The sequence below is a fragment of the Sipha flava genome, unplaced genomic scaffold, assembly GCF_003268045.1.
Source record: "Sipha flava isolate LNK unplaced genomic scaffold, YSA_version1 553_pilon_pilon, whole genome shotgun sequence".
NCBI lineage: Eukaryota > Metazoa > Arthropoda > Insecta > Hemiptera > Aphididae > Sipha > Sipha flava.
In genome coordinates, this window is record NW_020273536.1 from 430,864 (window position 1) to 456,850 (window position 25,987).

Consider the following 25,987-nt stretch of genomic DNA (forward strand, 5'->3'; position numbering starts at 1 on the left):
AATGTTATTATAATTGGATGTAGTGTCAACGGACGCTCACTTTCTTCAAGTTGCCATATCTACTTTATGTTAACTTATTTACTTATTGTATTATTTTGTGTATACAGATCAGAGACTGGAATTTTATCGGAATTTTATTTGGAGACTTTACAATTTTATTGGTTCCGGTCAGGAAAAAAAATAAACTACAGATTCGATATCGGTTTTGGTTTTTATAAATAATAAATATCTGTTTTAGTTCCGGATTCAATTAAAACTTGTTTTTTCCCAATAAATTGGTCTTTTTTATAATAATAAGGGTGAGGGTGGGTTGTAAAAGTGATAATACAATATAATATATATAATATACCTACTTTAAGAAAAATATAAAATTTAGAAATTCATCAGAATACTACTGTTGTTGAAATTTTACTGTATATTGCAATATTAAATTATATACAATATAATTTATCAAAATAAAATAATTTTATTTTTATGTTAAATAATCCTAACAATGCATACTGTGTATACAGTAATACATAATTTTATTAACGTTTTTACGGGTTGTTGTTAAGATTTTGGTTTCAATACTTTTAAACGGTTTCGCTCCGAACCCGGTATTTTTTGGATGGGTTGCAGACTTTAAAATTTATAAGTAAATAAAAAATAAAAAATGAATAGAAATATTATAATTATTTCGTCATCGAGTGTCTGAATAAGACTGCTATTGGTCCGTATTCGGGTGCATCGTATACCTGTATCGTCATTATAATGTTTTAGTATAACGTCAAGATACAACGGTCATAATGAGACTCTGTGTCAAAATAAATGTTGGAAGTCCACCAATATAACAATAATAATTATACGCAAACCGTTTTATGCGCGTACGTGTGTGGGTGTGGGTTCACTTGTAGATAGGAGAGGGTGGTCACTAGCAGGTTTAATCAGGGACTGTTGTGGTTGTGGTCATGACGGTCGGTGGGCATGACGGCCAGAGGTGTGGACCGGACGGGAATCAGGGCGAGGGGCGTTGCGTGATGTTTCCGGTACAGTTCCTGATGGAGCAGCAGCGGCGGCTGCTACCCGCGTGTGCACCGACGTCAGTATCCCCGCAGCTTTCGCGTCGTTCGTTCGTTCACGCGCTGCATCCGTGTCAACGTTGTCGTCGTCGTCGTTCGCTCGTCACGTGCGTATTTATTTCCCGTTAAAATGTATTCCGTCTCCACCGGAATCCCCACGTCCGCCGTTCTATTCTTATTGCAATAAGATTATCATCGTGATATCTCTCGACTTTCGATATACAATTACGCATTCGCGTTGATTGATTGGCTTTCAGTATATATATATATATATATTTTCTCGTGTTCTAACCGTTCTTTAAACATGTTTCGCGCGTTGACCGACCGCAGTAGTATTTTGTTGTGATGTTTATGACCGTGGTTGGGTGATAAAAATGGCAGCAGCCGTAATGTACCGCGGTATCAATACGACGATGCTGTTGTTGCTGTTGCTGATGTTTCAACGGACTGCCGTCGCTGATAACTTAGGTGCGTAAAGCCTATTCATTTTCTAAACATTAATCATCGTGAACTTGAGTACTTGGTATTTCAGTCTCAATTAAAAAATTAATTGTTTACTTGCGATCAGTAAACAATAATTTTAAGAAACTTCGGTTCTTAAGCGTATAAATAACAAATACAATCCTCAAATCTTGATAAAAATAGTTTGCTTAAGACAGGTAACCTGTCAAACACAAGAAAATATATTTATAAAGTCAATATCATATTAAATAGAAACACACGCAATTTTTATACTGTGTTTATTGTATTTTTTAGAGTGAAAAACCAAATTCACAGTTGCCTTTTGGCGATTAAGTATCTTAATTTATCGTGTGCTATATTTTTTTTTTTTTATAATGTTTAAATTGGTTTATAATTCTTATTTGTATAGTATTGAGTCTTAGAATTTTGAACTAGGTTGTTGATGTATAGTTAATATATTGAGAGGGTAGTGATGATTTCCCATTTCTCTGTGTATATTCATGAGTGTATACAAGATGTAGTGCAGTAAGTGTGGATTACATTGTTTGATTTATGTGTTATACTTATTGAATACTCTCGATTATACAAATATATAGTTAAATATACTATTGGGTAAAACGACGCTGTATCGCAATGTAATAGACTGCCACTATGGTTTGTTAAAATTTCTTACATAATCGAAATAATGTCAATTTTTATACTCATTGCTAAACCATTACTTTAACTCGGAGGTTCGTGCAAAAGTCCAATACATTTTGTTTTTACGCCCTATTAGTATATAAAATATATACTTGATAGATCTTATATATTAGTAATAATACAGTACATAAGATATAATGTTAATTTTAATTTATAATTGTTTACCTAACGGCAAAACTTAAAGTCGGTGTAGTATTTATAATTAAGTTCTGAAACAAATATTTAATAGTGTTTTAATATAAATATAATACCGTACTCTAAGTTCACACTTTTCACACTTTTCACAATTTTCTAAAAGTTCTAATTAAAATCAGTTTTTAAAAAAATTCTGCTAGATACTAAGTATGTTTATCATAAAATTGAATTTATTTATATAGGTACCTATAGTTTAGCTATTATTAAGTTTTTGTCTTAGTTAATAGATAAATAATATTTTTGGTCAAATTGTTAGTTATAACTTTTTTTTAGCTATATTTTAAAAAATTACCTTCAATCATCCACTGATTCCGCTGTGATTGAAAGAGTTCAGGGCAATTTTCTAAATTTTGCTTCTTATTTTTTTAAGATACGTTTTCCTCCTTAAGATTACTTCTAGATCTTTATATTTTTAAATCTTAGTAGCCTCACTGATTAGAGGAATAATTCTAACATTACATTTCTTTCTAAACTATTAAGTAATTCAATTGATTGTCCTACGTTGCTTTCTCTAATAAACTTCAAAGTCCCTCCTCGTCATAGTAGAAGGACTTTTCTCTTTCATATTCTTTTTTCCTCAATAAACTATTTATTAAAATCTTCTATTTATCGTCTTATGTGTATTACTAATAAAACTATTAATTTTAACTACCTTTAAATCATTAACTTCTTTCTGTTTTCTTACAACTCATAGATTCATTTATTGCTATTATTTTGTATAAATGTATATTATTATAATTATATTATTATTGTGTTATTTGTTTACTCATTTTCTTGTCTTGGGCTGTTGGTTCCGTACTATTATTATAATAAAATAAAATAAAAATTATTATAAACTTGCAATGTGAGAACTTTGAAGAAAAATAAAAATAAAAAAAAAAAAATTGAAAAAAAAATATATGAATCATATTTTACTATGTTAAACATTTAAATACAAATAAAATAAAAAAAATCATTCCACTGGAAAAAAATTATTTTAAGCATAACGATTTATTGAAATTTTCTAGTTGGTAGTTGATTGTAATTAAATTAACTAAATAAATGTAATTAATAAAAAATTAAATTAAATTTTAGTACCTTCAATTCATTTAAGACTTTGAAAGTATAAAAGTAGGGATTAGATTCGGAAAATTAGAGTTTATAAAAAATAAATACAAAAATAATCCATAATGTCGTTACTTTTTTATACTTTCCAAAAAAACTAATACATAATCTATTTATTATATTTCAAATTCATTTGATATTTAATCATGAATTTCACACTTCACAATGCATTTATTTAACTTTTAATTGAACGGAAAATCTCAATAATTAGATATCTAATAAATTCCATTATCAAGTTATATAATTTTTTTTTTATATATATTTATGATTATAGGAATATTTAAGTGTATTCCATTCGGATTATCATTTGAAAAACCATTTTTTTTTTAGACTCGTTTATTGATTTATTATTGCTTTAAATTGATACAAAATAATACATTAAAGAATTAACACTAGGGACCAGTTTACATAATTGTATATCAAAATAAATAGCTATATAATATAACTATATAAAATGTATGTTTCATTTTGAATTAAGATATGAAAAACAAAATAATGAGGAAAAACCAATACGATTTCTTAGTTGATGCTTTTTTTAAAATCTGATAACAATAAATATATAAAAAATAGTAAAATAGCAAAACAAAATAATATTAAATAGTTTTGATTTGTTACTGTGTTAAACTGATGATGATGGTGTTTGTTATATGTATTTATTGTGATTAAGACTACATGCTTTCTTTAATACACTTATGTATGCCCGCAACACTGCATAAAAATAATTATTACAGAGAACAAATAAATGTGAGACGTTCTCGTAAGTAATCGTTTACCTTAGTAAAGTATAAGTAAATTAAGTAAATCATGTATTATACACTGCAGTGTAACTATTCAAGGGTTTGTTATTTGTTTTAGATTTGTAAGGTTTTAATCTCATACCAATTTCGTTAGTAGAGTTGGTTAATCGGAATCCATTATATTTAACCCGTAGTACGTGTTGGTTATATTAAAATCCTGACCAATTTCTTATGCGAATTTAAAAAGTTTGAACGCAAACTGTGTACGAGTCAAGAATTCATGCGTGAACTGATAAATTATTCTGTGGACTTCTGCATAGGCTATGTGTGTAAAATTTACACTACTATTTAGTCGAATATAATTGCCAGTTTTTTTTCTCTAGTATACTTTGTATAAATATGCTTGTTAGTCTGTTTAAATAGGAGTTATGTCTAGGGCACCTAAAATATCAAACCCGTTTGGTCTTCAGGTCCTGAGTGGTAATTACACTAATTTTACAATAATGTGTTTTTTTGTTTTTTTTGTTTGTTAAACATATTTTTAAATTATACAATTGTTCTATAAGTTGAGTAGTATATCATTCGGTTGGATATTGATTTTAAATTGGGTTGGAATGAACACAATTTGTATATTGAATATTAATCTACGAAGAACTTTGTATGTTTAATAAAAAATTATAATGAATTCGTCATTTAATACCTATATTATATTTTCTCGGTTTGTTTTTAGTATATTATGTTTATAAAAATAAAATTATGATTAAATTTGCTTGAAGCTTAAATTAAATATTTACGTTACATTAAATTCATAGATTTTATTCATTAGAAATTATTTTTAACTCCACAAGTTTTTTATTTTTAAGGGGTTATTAAAACATCAAATATATATATTAAATTACAATTTTTTATAAATTTTTTTTTTTTTTTTTTGATATTTATAGGTATTTGAAATGTTTGTGTTTCTTAACTTTTTTCGTATAAAGTCAATAAAAGATTTTTCATAGATTTTTTTATGTCAAAATATTTTACAAATTCGTGATTACAACTTACAACTTATTTTTATTATCATTTGAGTCTTTAAATGTTGTCATTACATAAGCAAAATAACGAAAATCTGCAAAATGTTTGTAGTTATAAATTCATATAATTATATGATATACAAACTTTACACATAAAAAGGACAGGATTTCCAATTTTCTGGCTTCAAGTACTTAATATTGACTGCATTTTACCTAGTTAATAAGGATGAAAATCATTATTTTTTTTTTTACATATTGTAGAATATTTATAATGTGTACATTTTTACAATAAAGAAATTTGACCTCAAAAACAATATTTTTCTACATAATACATGCCTTTGTTGTTAAAAACTGAATAAATATACTTAATTGCTTGTTATAACAAAACAGTGTCTCGGAGACACTAATAATATTAACTGATATAAGTTTTATTTGCTAGATTTGTGGATAATACTAAAAAGAAAATCAATAAATATTTTAGATTTTAATTTATTTAGAACAGAATTCCAATTATTTTTCAAACTTTAACACATGCATTGATAATTGTATCATTTATCAATTCAAAATATTTTTTTATATATTATATTATATATATTTTTTAATATATTTTTTTCAATGCTACTTTCCAATTCACCGTTTAGAGCAAAAGTTTCCACCACTGAAAATTATATTTTCTGTGGTTAATTGTTAATATAAATAGATAAACATATAATTAATACTTCAACATCATAATGGTCTACATGCCTTACAACTTTTAATTTATAATATTTTAGGCCTATATTTATAACTTATTTTCTAGTTAATTTATCTGATTCTTTTTTATTTAAATAATTATGTTATTATTAAGTTAGTTACTCTATGACTAATTAAGTTTCTAAAAAAATCTATGTACTAATTCCAAATGTATATCGTTATTTCCTTTACTTGTAATGTTTATGAAGAAATTAAATAAATAAATAAATAAAACATTAAAAAACAAAATCTTATGTAGGTAAAATAACTATTACATATAACATATTAATGAATCAAATAGCATTCATTTATCATTAAACATGATCTGTAATTTTTAGAGTTCTCTTACAACTATCTTTCTGAGATTAATACTATTATTATTGCATAATTTAAATTTTTTTAAATAATTGTTGTTATTAAATATAAAAATTTAAGTACATTTACTTAGTATTTGGACTTAGGAAAAGTCTTATTTTGATGAGCCATCGTTAACATGAAAAATTAAAAAATATTTCCACGAAAATAAATAGAATTAATTGAAATAACCATAAACTTTGTTTTAGAAAAATAACGAACCGAAGAATTTTCCGAGCATAGAACCTAATTAGTTTATGTGTACTTAATTTTTTATCGATATAGAAAAAAAAAGGAAAACCGAACGTAATTTAATCTGATGAGAAAATATAAAATATTTATATGGATTGTATATTATAAGTATATAAGTAGTTAATCTTATACATGAAGCTATACAATTATAAATATTTTAAAAATTATATGGATGTTACTGTGTTATAACGCAATTGAATTAAAAAAAAATAAAACTAAAAGACATCCAAAAATGGTTTTGAACATTTTTTTGTTAAGAGTAATCCGTTTTAGTTAAAATATTATAGTAGAAGCAGCACTGAAATCGTTTTTCCAATGTGACGATATGATATATAATTTCTTTCAAATTCATAATAATAAAATAACACAGCTGTCTTCCTTGAGGTTATTCGAGGCAGGAATAACTAACACCCGGTTCTTTTTTTTCAGAGCATACTAACTTGCCCGTTTTTATGGTATATAGAAAACAAGGTTCTACCCTTAACGAACAACCTAACTATACATTTATATTTTATTCTTCTTATTTTAAAAGAAAATGTTATAATTTCACTTTATTTCTATGTATTCTGTTAATTGTACTAAATTTTTTTTAATAAATTACTTTCGTATTTCATTTTTTGATTTGAGTAAAAATATTTAAATATAATTTGTAGTATTGTAAAATACGTATAAGCGAATAATCGTGTAGTTGTATTTTCAATACATTTTTTTTTTATAGGTGATTGATTTTTTTCAGAGGCGCATTAACCATGTATTGCTATGTATATTTCAATCAATCTATAATTGCTGTGAATACTTAATGACAAACTCGTCTTGTATGGACTCATAGATTTCTTTTATATACGCATAAATATAATTTTAATTAATTTTTTTTATACAGCTGTTACGCTCATATAATCTAGTTAAATATCACATAAAAATAATCGTCGTTTAAAACGATCAATTATAATAAATTAATTTTAGAATGATAATATTTATAGTTATTAATTTATATTTATTGACTTTTTTGTCGATATAGATTTGTAATGATCACTTTATTTTAATCCAAATATAATAAAATTTAATAAATTAATTATTATAATAATTAAACTATTGTTAAGTTCATTGTTCATAATAATATTATTGTTCTATTTTTTCATATTTCTTAAAAAACATTTCAATATTATAATTTATATAAATAAATTTGTGAGGACTGGTACTAGATAATACAGGCAATGACATATCCTTCAGTGTACATATTTCGTATGTAAGGTCAAGTTTTGTACATCGATTTCACAGTGAACATAATATAATTCTGATATATGTTAGTTACAACCAAGAATAATTATATATATATATATATATATATATATATATATATATGCATATAATAAGCGTTTAGAAAGTACTGTTCGAATTAACTATGACCCTATAGATTAGTGATATGCTATATTTAAGAATTAGTTTTCTAGACATCCATGTTGTATTTAGAAACGTGTAGAATTTAAAAGGTGCTTTTCTTAATGGGGTGCGTGTGCTAAGTATAAATATAAATATATATACATGTTAAATTACTACGAAAAACCGCCTACATGTGCAACACGTGAACTCCATATTTCTATACCATATGGTGATCTCTTCCGCAATCCTATACACAAATTAAAATCTCTGATTCTCGTACGCAATAAGTACAGACCTCGGCATCAGGTATTAAAAACATTTGTTTTTACACACAGAATTTCGTATGAGTTGTATAAATTGTTCTATATGATAAACTATATCATTATTAAAAATAATAGTTTTGTCTATAAATTATTTCTTATTAATAGAAAATATTACAATATATTTATGTTTTTTTTAAATATTGTTTGTTTTTTGATTTCTTACTTAGTTTTTTTCTTAAATGATTCGTAATATTTTTAAACCTATTTCGTGACTCATTATTTTTAAAGAAGTTTATTAAATGTAACAATAGTTTGTGGAAATTATTTTTGGGACTACAAATTTACATTTTTTAGTTTGTTTTTTACCCCGTATAATGCACGTCACGTATAATATGAATATACACAAACAATCTGATCACTTACTTCCATTTGGAATAAAATAGATTATTTCTGTCAGGTACTGAAGCATACGTAACTATTGCTCATGGCTATTATATATATGTATATGTATATTTGTAGTAGGAACATTTATTGTAATGGAAATTCAGAAGTAGTTGCGTTAAGTATTACATTTTAAATGACGGGTTAAGTAAGGCTTATATTACTACTTAGTATGCAAAAGCCGAAAATGATTCATGAATGGTTGCTCTATGCTCAAAATGTTCTCTAAAAATATGTTATAATATGTATACTCGTTTTTTATATGCCTTTAAAAATATTGCTTATACTTGTGTAAAGCATGAAATACGACTACGTATTTTATTTATTTTTTTGAAACATTTTACTATTAGCTGTTATAATATATATTTATGAATAATGTTCATAAATTAATAATAATTCATTTTTATATCTATGAACATTTTTAGAATAGAAACAGTCAGAAAGGTTTAATATACTATTTTTAAATATTGGAATATTACCTAGCATAAAATATACTAATAATTTGTAACTATTTAGTAAATATAAATGTTTATATACATTGTTATAATTGACTATTGAAAAAATTAACATGCATTTCGTATACTATATGCTTTACCACGAACGAATGAATTATTTAATTATGAACATATTTAAATAACCAATATGAATAATAGCTGTACGCTTATAAGAGAAATTTTAATTAAAATTAATGTCATATTGATTATTTTCTTTAAACTCAAAGAATTCATATTTATAGTAAATACATTTAATTTCTCTATTAAAAAACAGTTCGAGAATCGTAATTTGATATTGTATAAATTATATTATTTCGGTGCAATATTCTATAAATGATAATATACATGATGCACATAAGGTAAATTATATAATAATGACATAAACCAGGGGTGGCCAACCTTTTTCTATATTGTGCCAAAAAAAAAAAAAAAAATTGAGAATGTGCCATAAAAAATTAATACTTATTATTTACTTTACAATAATAAAATAACATATTTATTTCTTTAAAAACATTTATATTTTACATTTTTTTTTATTGGTAATATTTTTATGACAATTGTGATAAAATTGATTTTCTTTTTAATGAGAATTTTGAATTTGTTTCATATCTATTATATCTTCATAGTTTATTATGAGTGAACGCGGTAAAAAAAAAAAAAAAAATAATTTATAATGCGATATGGAAATGTGAACAATACTACAAAAAAAGCATAGGTACCGAGGACGAATACATACTATTAGGAATTAAGTTACTAGACAACAAACATCTAATACTTATGTAGGTGATGTAGGTAAGATCAAATGTTCAAAGTTGGTAAATAATATTAAAACGATAGCAGTGCAAAATTATGATATGAGAAACAATGCTATTATTGCTTCGATGTCAATATCAGTTTCAGTTGCAGCATCAGGACAATTACTAAATATATCAGTTTTAAAAAGAACTATTTGCAGATTTAAGAACAGAGAAACTGGATTACCAGATAATCCAAAATCTTTGTCTGATTTACTAATTCCAGAATTCTACCAACTTTTGATGAAAAACCATTTTATTGCATAATAGTGGACCAGGAGATAACCGTATATTAATATTTTCAACATAACAGAACCTAGATCTCATGACAAATTATGAACATTGATTTGCTGATAGAACGTTTTTCACTAGTCCCATTTTATTTACACAAATATATACAATTCATAGAGTACAATACAGTAATGTACTTTCTTAATTATTTGCGTTACTACCAGATAAAAATGAAAAAAATTATAATCGATTATTTGAAACACTTAAAAATCTAAAATATGAACTGCAATCAAAAACAATATGGATCGATTTTGAAAAAGCTGCAATTAATTCTATATCTAAACATATTTTAAACACAGATATCAGAGCATGTTTTTTTTAATTTTTCCAAGCGGCCTGGAGACATGTACAAAGTTATAGATTTCAAACAAAATACTCAGAATATTCAGAATTTTCTTTACAAGTTCGTATGTTATCAATATATTACGAATTATTATCGTTTCGTAACAATTCTCGTATCGGAATAATAATTGGAAATTTCCACTGCGATAGTAATAATCTAATTTAATATGTTTTATAATTATTTAACATTATTTAAGTTATAGTATAATGTTGATGACAATATTGGTTTATTTAAAATTGAAAATTATAATTTAAGAAATATTTAAAAATGATTTGTTATTTTATCTGACGCTATAGTGTGCACAAAAGGCACGCGTGCCACAAACTGACCACTCTGAATATAGACAATGTAAAGTGGGATGTGACGACCGTTATTTTAAAGTTTTATGTGTGAATTTTACACATTTGTTACTTTAATTTTATGAATTTCAATTATTACAGATAAATAAACTTATTTAAATTTATAACATAATTTATTTTTTACGTCAATTTTTACTTGTAATGGTACATTATTTGTTGAATATACTAATTTCAAATCGCCATTTCGTACTTTTATGTGGTAAATACTAATAATTGGTATTCTCAAAACGTAATTAGAACGTTTATGATGATTCAGTCGTGCCAGGACTTTTTGTTAGTCGCAACTTTTTTTTATGTTAAGTCATTTAAAGGAATATCATAAATATTAGCAGTTATATTTCAGATCTAGTTTTATTTTTATTATTTTTTTTAACATCTAATGATTTTTGTAATTATTTCAGAATTAGTGAAGGCTGATCTAGAATTAACTAACTTGGTACAATTTTTTATTAATATTTTATCTTCATGGTTTATTTAATTTTGGTGTGAATATAACAATGATAATTTTTTTCCTTATAAATTATTTTATATTTCATGATAAAGGTTTAGACAAATGAGTTTATGATATTAATTTAAAAATAATTTGTACTCCATTTTTTTACTTCAAAGTTTAATAAACACTTACATTATACATTTTTTATCATCTATTAATATATATTTAGGCCTGAAAACTATTTTAAAACTTTACGAAATATATATTATATTAATTAAAAATCAAAGACCGCTTTCACCATACAGATTGACTAAAACATGATTTATCGACGGAAATATATTCCTAAATATTAATAATTTTGTTTTATATAATTTTACAAAAGGGAGAGAGGGTTGGTTATATGAAGAATGTTGATATCACACTTGCATTTTTATCCGTTAACTAACTTAGAAATAATTTTTATATACATTTTATCCGTCGGTTTATTTATATTCAGTTATAACTAAATACTAGGTATAATTGCATTAAAAATATCTTAAAATTTCAATAAAAATGTATCAAAATTGCAGTATAAACATGTTAAAATTGCAATGAAATATTCATTAAAATTTCATTGTAAATTCATATCAAATATATAATCATTAATTATTTACTTAAATAATATTATGGACATTTATATAATATTTACAAAATATATCATTTTTCTGAATTAAAATTTATAATTATATACATCTATAAATTGTATTCTTGAAAACTGTATCGTTTATTACTTAAAATATGTTTATATAATGAAAAAGTACGTTCAACGTCGACATTTGTTATCGATGCATATTTAAAATAATTTAAAAAATTTGGTGTTATATCTAAATATACATTTTGATTTCCTGTCATAATCTCAGAGTAGGTTTTAATTGTTTTATATTCGTTATTTTTTTCTAACACATATTTGAATTTATCTTTAACTATTTTTCCATTGAGACCTGGATAATATGTTTTATCAAATTCCATTATGATTAACCTAATCACCGATTTTCATTCTTTTGTTTTACTTATTCAGTTGTAAAAACAAAAAAATCTTCTAAGCTATTTGTTACTTAACTCCTACATTCCAACTCAGAAATTTGCATTTATAAATAAATTAATGTTGAATTGAAGCCAAGATTATAATAGACAGCATTGTTGTGCATCGTGAATTGTTGTATAATAATAACTGAAGAACACAATTAAATAATTAGTTTTCTCTTTTTGAAGTTTCTTTTTATTATATCCATCAAAAACTGGTAAATAAAATCAAAATTTTTTAGAGATTTATTAAATTTAATTTGAATCTATAACGATTCGGACACTACGCGGATGTTGTTTAAAATTTTCTTAACATTATTTGTCAGTAGAATCTCTATGAAAAACTCCGGAAACATATTTAAATAACTATTACGAGTATTTTCAGTTAAATCTAAAACAAATTAAATTTAATCATAAGTTGGGTTATTATTCCCTTATTCCCATTAGAGGATATAAACAAGTTTTTATATGTCGTGTGTGACCAGACTTTAAGTGGACAAATATTTATTATGACGTACTCGATATGAATAATCAGAATACATAAATATCATTACGTCCTGAAATTTACTAAGGAAAAATAAACAAAAGTACACTATGCTGTGCAAGAAAATCGATAGTTTTCCTGGTGACGTGTTAGGAATCGAAAACATTCGTTTGTAGGATACGGAGCGTATTATACAAAAGTACGCTCGACTGAGAGAAAAAAAAAAGGAAAATAGCACAACACCTGCAACTATACACACTCATACATTGTCGTTGTATTATTTATTTCAGGATACTTAAAAATGTTGGTATCGATAGTGAAATAATTTATATATATATATATATATTGTCTCGTTGACTATACAATTGTTCTTAAAACGCTCTATTAGTCGCAGTAAACTTGCAGGCAGCTAGTTTTTCCTGTTTTTATGTTATTTGATTGTGTCCATGTTTATGTATGTACACGTCTATACATTAACGTGTACGTGCGTACGTGCGTGGACGTGTGTGTATATGCGTGTATGCGTGTGGTGTGCACGTGCATCATTAGCATGTATTACTCAAAATTGTTATACTCGTCGAAAGGGGGACACGGACTAAGGTAGGGCAGGTAGAGGTGTATAAAGTAGGCACGCAGAGCGCGAAAAACTAGCGCGATTTCACGGTGGGGCTGTATGATGGATAGCATTTGCGTTCGAGTTAATAGCTTCATGCACACACACACACACACACACACATCCCTTACCCTATACTATCGGAGACCATCGCTACCATCACCTTTTAGTAGCACACGTATCTGGAGTGGTTCTCGGTTCTGTGGTCCTGCAAGCAATAAAGGATATTTGTTCGGACTATATTCGTTTACATCCTTATATATATTACTGTTGGTTCGTCAATAAACTCTGACATTTTTGTCGATATTATATACGAATGTATATGGGCGTATGGAATATGAATATTTGTGGTATATTTTACTGGTCACTATTGGTATTTTGATCGTTTTGAATACTTATAAATTATATATTTAAATCATTTGAGTAGTTTATACTTGCTCTAATATTCTAGTGTGTATGGGGTTGAATAATATAAGTTTTAATATTCAAATTTTATCCAGATGGTTATTTTTAAATATTGTCAAGATACTTGATACGTAATAGTACATTTACTTTGATGTAATGTGCAATAATTTATTTTTCATTTATTAAATTAATTTTTGAAGAATGGTGAATTTTAATATAAAATTGTTATTATACGAGTATATGGTTGAACTCGAATTCAGTTAACTTCCTGAGAATGTTACTGATTTTTTTGTTTCAAAAAAATAAACCAATCTATCTATAAAAGTTCAAGTCTTTCAAATATCCAGAGATATCTATCTATATATATATAAAAATTTCGTGTCACGATGTATGTTCGCGATAATCTCCGAAACTACTGGACCGATTTTGATGAAATTTTTTACACCGTGTGTAATTTGGTCCAACTTAAAATATAGGATAGTTTTTTTTCAAATTTTTTAATATTTTAAATATTTTAATTAACTTTTTAATAAATGTGTATAATTGTATGGTGTATTTCGGTGTATTTCTATCACCGGAAACATCGATGAAAATTTAAACGCCAATGACATCGGAACTGCATGTATTTTACCTTCAAGCTACATCGGCAGTCCACGGAGCATGCAGGAATACATACAAGATGCGATGACTTATGTATGTCATTACGGTCGACCTGATTTGTTTGTTACATTTACGTGTAATCCAAATTGGGAAGAAATAAAAAGTTTGTTATTACCAGGCCAACAATCAATACATCGTCACGATATCGTTACACGTGTATTTAAACAAAAGTTAAAATCTTTAATTAATTTAATCGCAAAATATTCAGTTTTTGGTAACACACGTTGCTGGCTGTATTCTATTGAGTGGCAAAAGCGAGGTTTGCCTCATTCTCATATTTTGGTTTGGCTTGAAGTTAATCGCGCCGTCTCGAGTTTTGTTTGTTATTTTTATTTATACAGTTTAATTTGTACCGGTTTAGTGTTTTCGTATTTTACTTTACCTACACACTAACCATAAATACTTGGTATTGTGTTATTATTGTGCAGTGTTCAGTATTGAATATTCTTTAATTTTTTTTAAATTTAGTATAATGCCGCGGAAATCTAACCTACACAATCAGTATAGTAAAAATGCACGACGTATGCGTGCTAATAGAGCTCATGAATCGGAAGAACAAATTGCAGCAAGAAACGCAGATCAACAAATCAGAACAGCAGAAATTCGCAGACAAGAGTCTCGAGAACAGCGTGATGAACGTCTACGACAAAATATATTGAGAACAAGATCGGCGCGAGAACGGCACATAGCCACATTTAGAGAACTTGACAGAGAGCGACAACAAACCAACCGTGCATTAACACGTGCATCATTCGTTCGCCTTGCGTTCGAATATGCACCAGATATCAATTACTCTGCACATACTAAAATTATAATTGGTGCAATGGATAAAATATGCCAATATTGTCAAGCGTTAAAATTCCGCAATGAAACGATTGGTATGTGTTGTGCATCTGGAAAAGTTGTACTGGCACCTCTTCCTATTCCACCGGAACCTTTAAAATCATTTCTTGCTGGCGAATCAGACGATTCGAAATTATTTTTACGTAAGACACGCAAATTCAATTCTTGCTTCCAAATGACGTCCTTTGGCGCAACTAAAATTTGCGACCTCACATCTGATGGAAATAATTTTGTAACTACGTTCAAAATCCAAGGCCAAGTGTACCAACTAATACGCGGGCAACGCCGTGTCGGGACAGCTAGTATATATATATACATACTAAATCCCGAAGGATTCTTGGTAATTTAATTTTAGCAAATTATTTAATTTGTTATATAGATAAAAAAAAAAGAAATAAGTTGTCTCCAAATACATACGACTGCGGAACGGTGGCCGGTAACTCGGCCGTCTCACTTATCGAATGGATTATCGAAGCTGTCTCGCGTAACAACAGCCATCGCATAATTAATATTTAAAAATCTACCCAACAAAAAATCTAAAACGTTCTCGTCTTAAATAATACCAACAAAGTGCATACAGAGTGCGTCAAATCACTCTAATTTTGTTTACTCAATCTAATCGAAATTACGAAAACATTACTCTTACATTATCTAAACGCCTTTTTCGCCATCCACATAATTTAATGAAGCTAACAAACACATAAAAAAAGAGCAATACTATATTTTAAAATATCGTTATTCATTGTTTTTAAATGAACTCGATGCTATCAACGTTTCTGTAGGCCATCAATCTGATATAAAATTGGAAACTGATCATATTGAAACTGTTCTTGCAAAAAACCTCCACCTCCAATATTTATTCGTATGCTTACTAATTTCAATAAATTCTGTATTAATATTAAATAAATTACCAAAGGAGAAAAATCCACTTGTAAAAGTTAATTAAATGGTATAAAAAAGTCCACTCAATCACTTGGATCTAATTACTCCATTATAAAATGTTTACAACACAATAAAGCAGATTTCCACATTTATCAGCTAAAAGAAGAAATTGCTTATCGAGTAATAATGAGAAATCTATATCACACTACCCCGATAGAAGAAATAAAAAAATGAATTGGTTTCATTTAGATGAACTAGATGAACTAGATGAACTAGATGAACTCCGAAAAACATAACTAATGTTCTTCAACGTAACATTTAACTTTCTTTACTTATATTGTTTTATTGATCTGGAGCTTGCTCCCTATAATAAGGACATATTTGAAATTAAATGTTTAGATTATACTAAAATCAAAATTAAAGAGTCCCGTGTAAATAAACAAATTATTAAATGTCTTCGTTACTAAGGATTTGCTCACATTAAATCCTATTGTAATCATCCCCTCCCCAAAATGTGTTCGATTCAGTGATAATCACCTATCTAAAAGTTGTCGAAAAGCTATGAACCTTCCAGCGAAATGTGCGCTCTGTGAAGGTAGCCATCCTGCCATTTATCAAGGATGTCCTATTCACAAAAAATCCAGTACAGGTATTAACCAAAAAAAATCTACGAAATCCGAAAAACCCCAAGAAAAACCATTCCCCCACATTCCGATGTTAAACGAGACATTACTTAATATCATAATACATATCTATCCAAATCTTATTTATAGGGCTCGGATTTTTATGCAGAAATTATTATTAAATATGCACATATTTATGCACACAAAAATTCAAAAATATGCAAAAAATATGCAAAAAAAAATTTATTGTGTATAAAAAAACCAAACATTTAAAAAAAATACAATTTAATTATATATATTTAAAATGTGTTTAGGTCTAGCATAAAAATGTATATTAATTATTGAATGAGTACCAACATGATGTAACAAAATGTGCTTTTAAATTATCAAATAGAAAACTTCTACGATTGTCACGTAACATCGCCTTATATTTCGAAAAACTTCTTTCCGTGTCTGCTGACACAATGGGTGCGTATTTGAAACAAGAAATATCTTTTGGTGACAACTCTGCAAGATCTTCATCATCGTTTATTGTTTCTCTGCTTATAATTCCAGAAATTTTTTTTATTTGTGATAATCCGGGATTTTTTGATAATACTAATATAATATAATATTTAATAATATAATAATAATAATAGTTTCACTTTAGCAAATTCAATACCACGTTCTCCTTTACTCAATTTATTTTCAACATTTTGAACCAATTCTAGACTTTTTCCAAGATTAACACCCGATTTTTCTAGACACGTGATAGTGTCTGTTATACATTGGAAATTTGATAAAATTACCGAAAGTTAATTTTTGATCGAGTTATTAAATGTTTCGACCACTTATTTGACTTTGTCGAAATTCTTACCATAATAAAAAGCGGCATCTAGCCACATTCCCCATCGGATAATAATAGGTTGTGGTGGTAAACTTAAGTTTGGACATTTTTCTTTAAAAGTACCTACCCGAGTAGGTGCTTTCAAAAAAACTTTTTTTGTATTAGATATCAACAAATCAAAATTTGAGAATTTATCCCTAATAGTTTCTGATAGTCTATGAAGCCCATGGACCATACAAGTAATACGAATAAGTTTAGGATAAAATGTATAACAAACTTTCGAGTAAAATTTAAAATATTTTATTAAGTATTTATAAAATATGCACATTTTATGTAATTATCCAGAAATATGCAGCTTTTATGCATTTTGATGCACATATGCAAAAATATGTAATAAAAGAAATTAATAGCCGAATCTATTACGAAACGTCAAGATATTTAATCAGAATTGTTATAAGTTAAATGTAGAAGAATATGCATTTGTATAAATATCCGGGTCCTACTTATGTTCAATCAACAAATGTAAATCCAAACGATCCCTTGCCTAGGCCTACATCGTCTGACTCAGATACTATCTCAATAAAACTTTCTTTCTTTTTAGATGATCTTAAGACATTAATAAGTCCATTAATCTCCCTTCCAATGATCATCATAGATAAACTTCTAAGCTCCAATGTCAAAAGGACAAAATAACATCAATCACCCGATATCAATACTTCTATGGAACGAAAACGGATTAATACATCAAAAACAAGAATTTCAAGCATTTCTTACAATTAATTTAATAGATATATTCTCAATAAGTGAAGCCTACTTAACAAACAACTCCCACTGTAACATTCCTGGATATGCAATAAACTAATGTGATCATACTGATGAGACTGCCCATGCATGATATGCCATACTTATAAAAACTAACCTAGGGTGACCATGTTAAGATAATAAAAAAACGGGATAGCTGTTATTTCCCCTCTCTCCCAAAGAAAAAACCCTCATCCATATACAATCACATATATTCACACAAATCTCGAGAGTTAAAGTCCAAATCTTTGTCATATCATAACCAATTATTTTCTTTTTACTCTACCGTTTTCTTAATAAAATAACCTTGACAATAAAATATTTTCTTTTAATTATTCATCGAACAACAAATTATAGCAACGGGACAAAAAGCGCCCCATTCGAATTTTATCGGGACAACGTGACGTGATGATCAAAAAAGAGACAATCCCATTATAAACGAGACATCTGGTCACCTTACACTAACCTCTTCTTTCATATCAGAATGAAAGTTTTCAAAACACAAACATACGTTTAATTTTCAATAATAAATAATTATTATAAATAATAATGTCCACCCCGTTTGAAAATAAATTCTACAGACGTTTATCAATACAAGTACTTTTCGATTCTCGGGCACAACTTTATTGCTTGGTGGTGATTTTATTTCAAAACATCCCTCTTGGGGGTTTAGAATAACTAACATTAGTGACCATGATTTAAACATTATCATTACAAACAAAACCTTAAAAGTTATAGCATCTTCGAATTCTGCATACTGACCATAGACTATTGGATATTCAAGAGTTCTTTATACTACCCTCCCAAACTATATGTTTTATTACATTAAAACCTCATTCGGTCACTCACCAATCATACTAACATTAAATGGCTCGTCAATTAAACTTAAAACAAATTCCATTCTCACTCTTGGAAACACCAAATGGTCTAAGTTCCAAAACATAGTAGAAAACCTAATCATTCTTAATATACCAATCAAGTCTATCTAAGGCTTGACTCGACTGTACTATCCCTAACATCAAAAATCTAAAAATTAGCACTTGACTCATCTACAGCTAACTCGACCCCATTAAAATCTTCAAACCGACTATCACATTATATCTCTCTATTAATTATCAAAAAACGACGTGCTTGCATCAAATGGCAGATCAATCTAAATAAAATAAATAATAATAATATCTAATAAAAAAAAATTTACAACAATCTTGCCTCATCTCTAAAAAACACTCTGTGAAAATTTAATTCAGATAATTATCAAAAATACTTAAGCTCTGTTTTATCATCTAACAACTCCATGTGGAAAGCAAAATATCTAACACCTCCTTTACGTAATCCAGACAATACTCTAGCAAAGTCTTTTCTAGAAAAGGCAAATTTATTTGCTTCCAAACTTGAAAACAGATTCACTCCCCATCCTGATATAGTGAATGTATTACAATTTAGTACACAAAAAATCAAATATCACATTTTAATATGGCTTATGGGAGAAGGGGTGCTTATTAAGTTATATACGGAATGTACTTTGAAATTATTTATGTATATGACACGTGTTTTAAACCTATTCTACTCTTCTGTATCTCAGCAGATGCTTTTATTTATTTTTTTTTATAAATTTATTAGTATCGAAGATCATTTATTAGATAATACATTTTTTTATGGTACCAATAAATGGCTTAATGTTAAAATTTGTACGCATATTATTTAATATAAAAGAGAAAGATATTTTTTTAAAAGCCACTGTTGATGCATTTTTATTATTATTGAACATGCCAAAAGTCAAATCATATCGTTATTAATGAACAATGTTTGAAATTACACGTGTATATATCTACTATTACCATGCGATAAGCTTCCAAAGTCATAAAGACGGATTTTGGTTAATGGACCGAATGGTTAACTTAGTTTAGGTGGTGTAATTAAGATATTTTAATGAACTCAATACCCCGGTTAAACTTTTGGTCAAACTTTTGTCATCTGAAATGCGGGCTGTGAGTCACATTATCTGGTGTAGTTCATAATGTTTCTGAAATCATTGTTTAGTTTATAAGGTAAGATCGAAACTGATTTCAATTTTTCTTAATATTTTTATGCTGATTTTTGTGTATAAAATATTGTATTTTTATATATAATTGTATATCCTTTATATTATATAGTATTATTTTATAATTGGGAAGTACTGGGACAATCTGTTCCCCTGTTGGCGTCGGTTAAAACACAAAAAAAAAAAAATAACTATTATTTTATAATATTGTAATATTTTATATGTATTTATATTTGTTTTACAATTAGAATTGATGTAAATAAGTTAATTCATTTGTAGGGGTTGCGACTTATTTAATTTTTTTTTTTCTTTTGTTGTTTTTCAGTGTTATAGAAATTTTGAAATTGAAAATATTGATAATATTGAAAATAAAAAAAGGAATGTTAAATAGCTACCTAAAGTTTAACTTAAGTCTTCTGTTAGAATAGCATGGTTTGAGTATAACATTGAAAACAACTCAGTTATGATTATATTGTAAAAAGTAGAAACAAATTCGTGTTGAAATTATACTATATAAATTATTAAAAACTTATAGGTATTTGATTTGATCTGAATATTGTTCTCAGTGTTGAATTCTGAGTTGATATATGAATTGATATCGGTCAAAATGATTCTCTATATTTGTCTGGGTTCTTTTTTTATGGAATAATATTTTAAGACGGTAAAAGTGGACTAAATTTAAATTCAATGGAGTCTTATAATTGGATTTGAATTTGAACATAGATGGTATATTAAATAGATAATACATTTGTTTTTTAAGTAAAAATAAATAATATAAATATATCATTTAATATAATATATATGATAATATTACATTATCACATTGTTAATGAAAAAATAAAAATAATACTTTATGGTAGGAAAAAAGCTCTGAAAAATCAAATTAAACTTAATTTGATTAATAAATGTAAATGGAATTATATTTTTATAGATCAGTTTTTAAAAATTTCAAATGATTTTGAAAAATATCAAAGGAAATATAATGATATTTGATTCTAAAAACTTTTGTGGGACATGCGTTACGTAAATAGAATAATGGAAATCGTTTGATTCTCGATTAGTATATTGTTTGTATATTTGTTCTACAAAAAAAAAAAAATCTCAAAACAACCAAATCATTGTGAAATTAACATAAACCCATTATTTTATTTCATTTTTAATTCATGTTTTTAATAATTAAAAATGGCCATTATTGTACAGAAATTCGATTTTAATTTAATGTTTATAATTACATTTTATAAACTTTAATACTTACAGTTTAATGATTAAAAATAAAATTAACTTGCAAGTTTCAAGCTTTATTTTTTTGTGAATTAGAAAATTACTCCAATCACTTCATGTAGAACAATTAATTTAGAACGTTATTATAATCACTTTAAAATTCTATATAGTTTTAGTGTTAAAATTACTTTATAATAACAGCTTATGGTCCAACTGAATGCAGTTAGTTTTCAACATAAAATGTAAATACTACTTTCACGGTTTTTTCTTCAATTGACAATTATTTGTATACTTTAACTGAAATTTCGGATAGTCTTTCTTGGAAAATGTATTTACATTTCACTCATAATTCATACACTGCATAATCTCTGTTGATTGTTTGTATAGGGTTAGCAACTGAAAACAATCCTTTTATCGGAAGGTTTGTCACGTATTGAAATTAAACCTATGCGTAAAAATAGAGGAGATGAAATTTCATTTAAATCATTAAGTTTATTCTGAAAAGGGTACTTTGTATGATATTAAAAATACTTTTATATTCACCTAACTTGTAATGATAATCGTATTTCTGCCACACAAATTACATCTTGACTTTTGCTTAAACATATTTTTTTTTTTTGCTAAAATGTATACGTACATTAATAATGATTCAAAATATAAATGTGTTAAATTTTTAATAATTAACCACTGATGAAAATACTAATTTATCCTAATTTAACCTCGGCTTAGTATTTGTTCTCTATAATTTTATTTCCAGGATATGATACATGTGACTAGGAAAAACTCAAAAATGTTTTAATTGATGATTCCAACGTTTAGTTGCTATACCTACCGTAAATTATCGTAATTGTAGGCATCGCCATCGGAAGGACAGCTTATAGTCTCGATGATTTATCATCGCTTTCAAATTTATAATATTTATACATCACTTTCTCTGAGATTTATTGCAGGAACTTGGCTAATAGTAGTACTCAAAACAGTAAATATTTATTTACTGAAAAATGCTTTTGTATTTCTGTTCTTCTTTCTACACGTGTGTATATAAATATATGTATTTACATGTACACGATGTATATTATTAGTCATTAGAAAATAAATAAATACAATTTAAACATGAGGTGATTTCCGGTTATGACGAAAAAAACATTATACCGACTCTATACATCAATTTTTGTGTTTTTACGTCAAGTGTTCTAAAATATGACGATGTGTGTAACGTGCCGACGTGAGGGAACTACCGTTTTGGTAAATTAACTATGGCGCCGACTGTTTTTTTCTTCTATTATCCAGTACACGTGCAGGATATGTTTTATTTTAACTGAACAAATAGTTCTTTTGATTTTTTTTTTTTGTGAGTAATAAAACAAAAATAAAACTTATACAAATAAACCACGTTTTATAAATGGTTATAAAATAATATATTTATTGAAAAGTTATAAATTTGACTAAGATTTTTCAATACAATTTCTGTATAAAATTAAAGTCAAATAGTTAGATTTATTATTTCTTCCAGTAAAACATTTACAGTTGAAAAAAATATATTATGGTTAAATACAAGAAATTAATAAATCTTATAATAAATGTTCTTGATTTTTTTAAATGAAAAAAGTCAATTTGATTATTTTTCAAACTTTGATTCTATTTCTTATTTTAATCAACTTGTATCTATAACGGAGCTACTGTACCTAAGAATGGTTTTTATTATGCAAATATTAAAAAATCTTAAATGATTTAGAGTATTGGGGATTGTTTTTTTTTTATTTTTTGTTTTTATTAATCGGCAATATACTCGTCACCTGGAAATGCAACTTCAAATGGTTGAAGAATTGGAGATCATTGCTACATTTACTCTACTTAAAGTGGTGTTGTATTAGAGAGTTTATGTTACCAACGTAATTCAATATCACCGTATTTTTTTTAAAAAAAAAAAAACGAAGAAGTTCTCAGTTTACTAATTTATTATTTACTAAATCTCAAATATAAGTAAAAATAATGTTTTACTCAAATTGTTTACCAAGTAAAAATAATGTTGGTAAGCTATTTGAGTTTTTTATGTAGTTACTTATTTTATTTAGAATTATTCGTGATAAGCCCAGTGAATGATTTTAAGAAACTTTTTAAGAATATATGTTGAAATATTATTTATTTACATGTAAAATTAATAAATTCCACTGTTTATCAAACTGAAAAAAATATTTTAACTCCTAGATTAGGAGAGACTTCAATGTTGGGTTCGATACATGGATGGATGAATGATATTACTGTACTAATATGTTTAACTTAACACTGGTTTATCATTGCTCTCGAAATAACGAATGAATCATTTTATATTTCTAAAAATGTTTGATATAGTAAAAAAATATTAGACTTGAAGGGATTGGAATAAGTTGAGAAAATAGCTGATAGTGAATATGAGATGATAAGAAACTCCTCATAATTTAGAGATTCAATTGCCTTAAGAGCTGAAAGGATAGTAAGGCATTTCGCAGTAAACGAGCAAGAAAAACGAAAAAGATTGTCAACGAATTTTAGCTGAGAAGTTTGTATCGACCGAAAGAGGAAGTACTAGATTTAAGCCTACAATAGTTATATCAGGAGCAACTTCTTGTGCAGAAGGAACGCAATAGGGAGAAACCTTATTGCAGAAACGTTGAAACCAATTATCATTAGTAGGAACTAAAGTACGATTAATACAATTTTTAAATTTCTTGGTAGTAGTCCAGAAGTCTGTAAGGGAGGTGGATGGATTGAGATTAGAACAAAAGCTTCTCCAGAATTCTGTTTTGGATCTGTTAAGGGTTTTAGATGTATCAGCACAAGTTCTTTGATAAGAAATAAAATAATTAAATGAGCAGGGCGTTCTAAATCTATGAAAATAGAAGGAACGCGTTTTTACTGCGATAATACAAGAGCTATTCCACTAAAGCGGACTTTTGATAGTATTGTTACGATGTATATATTTCAGATAAATCGACTTATCTGTTGCATTTAATAGTACATTTATAAATGAGTTGTAATTACTCAACGAAGAAGAAGATAAAGTAAAATATTCATTGAATAGGGAGACGTGATATGTGAAAGAGATCCAATTAGCTTTATAGTAATTGAAAGCAGTAAAAGAGGGGATGTTATTGGCCATAAAATGTGTTGAAAAACTAGGATAAGGTATGGATATAAATATAGGATAATGGCCATTGCCAAAAGGACCTGGGAAAACAGACCAGAAAGATGACATTGAAAATTGTGGTATGGAGATAGAAATATCTATTGTGGAATCATCAAAATTAGGACAGTTGTGCTGTGTGGCTTCTCCCGTATTAAGAATAAAAAACCTATGATAGGAGATTGAGGAATGAATAAGATTACCGCAAAAATCAGAACTGGATGATTCCCATGCTGGGTGGTGACCATTAAAGTCATTACTTATGAAAGTAGAATTATAAATATTGTAATATGTGTTATTAAGGATATCCATTGGAAGGATAGACGAAGGAGGTATAAAAATAGACCATAACTGAAAAACTGAATTACGAAAATTAACCTCTATACCCAGTAAGTACATGGAGTGATGACCTAATGTTAATTTTAGGGGATGATCAAGAATAATAGGCTTACACTTTATTGAATGGTGTGGAATGGTAGCAACCCAACTACACCCATCTAGGTGTTCCGAACGAAGAATAATGAATTGAGGAATAACAAAAGACGAGTTGGGAAGAAGTCACGTTTCAGATATTTGAGCACAACGACAGTTATTCTCCGCAAGTAGGGATAGTAGGTCATTGGAACGAGCTTTTAAACTTCTAGTGTTCCACTGGAGGATAGAAAAATTACTGTTGGAAAAATTATTATTCTGAGAAGGCATTGCAATCTGTGGAGATGAAATTTAAAACATATGACTCAATTAATTTGTTTAAAGAAGGTTGTGAAGAAAAAGAGGATGGTGTATTTATTACAGTTTGAGAAAGGTGATTCACTAACTTGGTAATCCAGAAATTTTTGGCGGGATTAGCGTAAGAGTTTTCAAACATATATTTAAAAAAAGTCCCATTAGAGGAAGAGGAAACAGTGTTTGTAACATTTGATATGGGAGCCACGAACTGAAAAGAAAAAGAG

At 27.2% G+C, this 25,987-nt stretch overlaps 1 protein-coding gene across 3 annotated transcripts in view; it reads left to right on the forward strand.

Annotated features, from left to right (window-relative positions):
- Positions 1-1,069: 1,069 nt before the first annotated feature.
- Positions 1,070-25,987, forward strand: part of LOC112691056 (protein eva-1 homolog C) — a 271,834-nt gene continuing 246,916 nt past the window's right edge. For all 3 annotated transcript variants that reach the window (XM_025565184.1, XM_025565185.1, XM_025565186.1), the window contains exon 1: positions 1,070-1,526. In XM_025565184.1, coding sequence (XP_025420969.1) covers positions 1,433-1,526 — 94 coding nt within the window. In that variant the 5' untranslated portion in view covers positions 1,070-1,432. The remainder of the gene's footprint in view (positions 1,527-25,987) is intronic.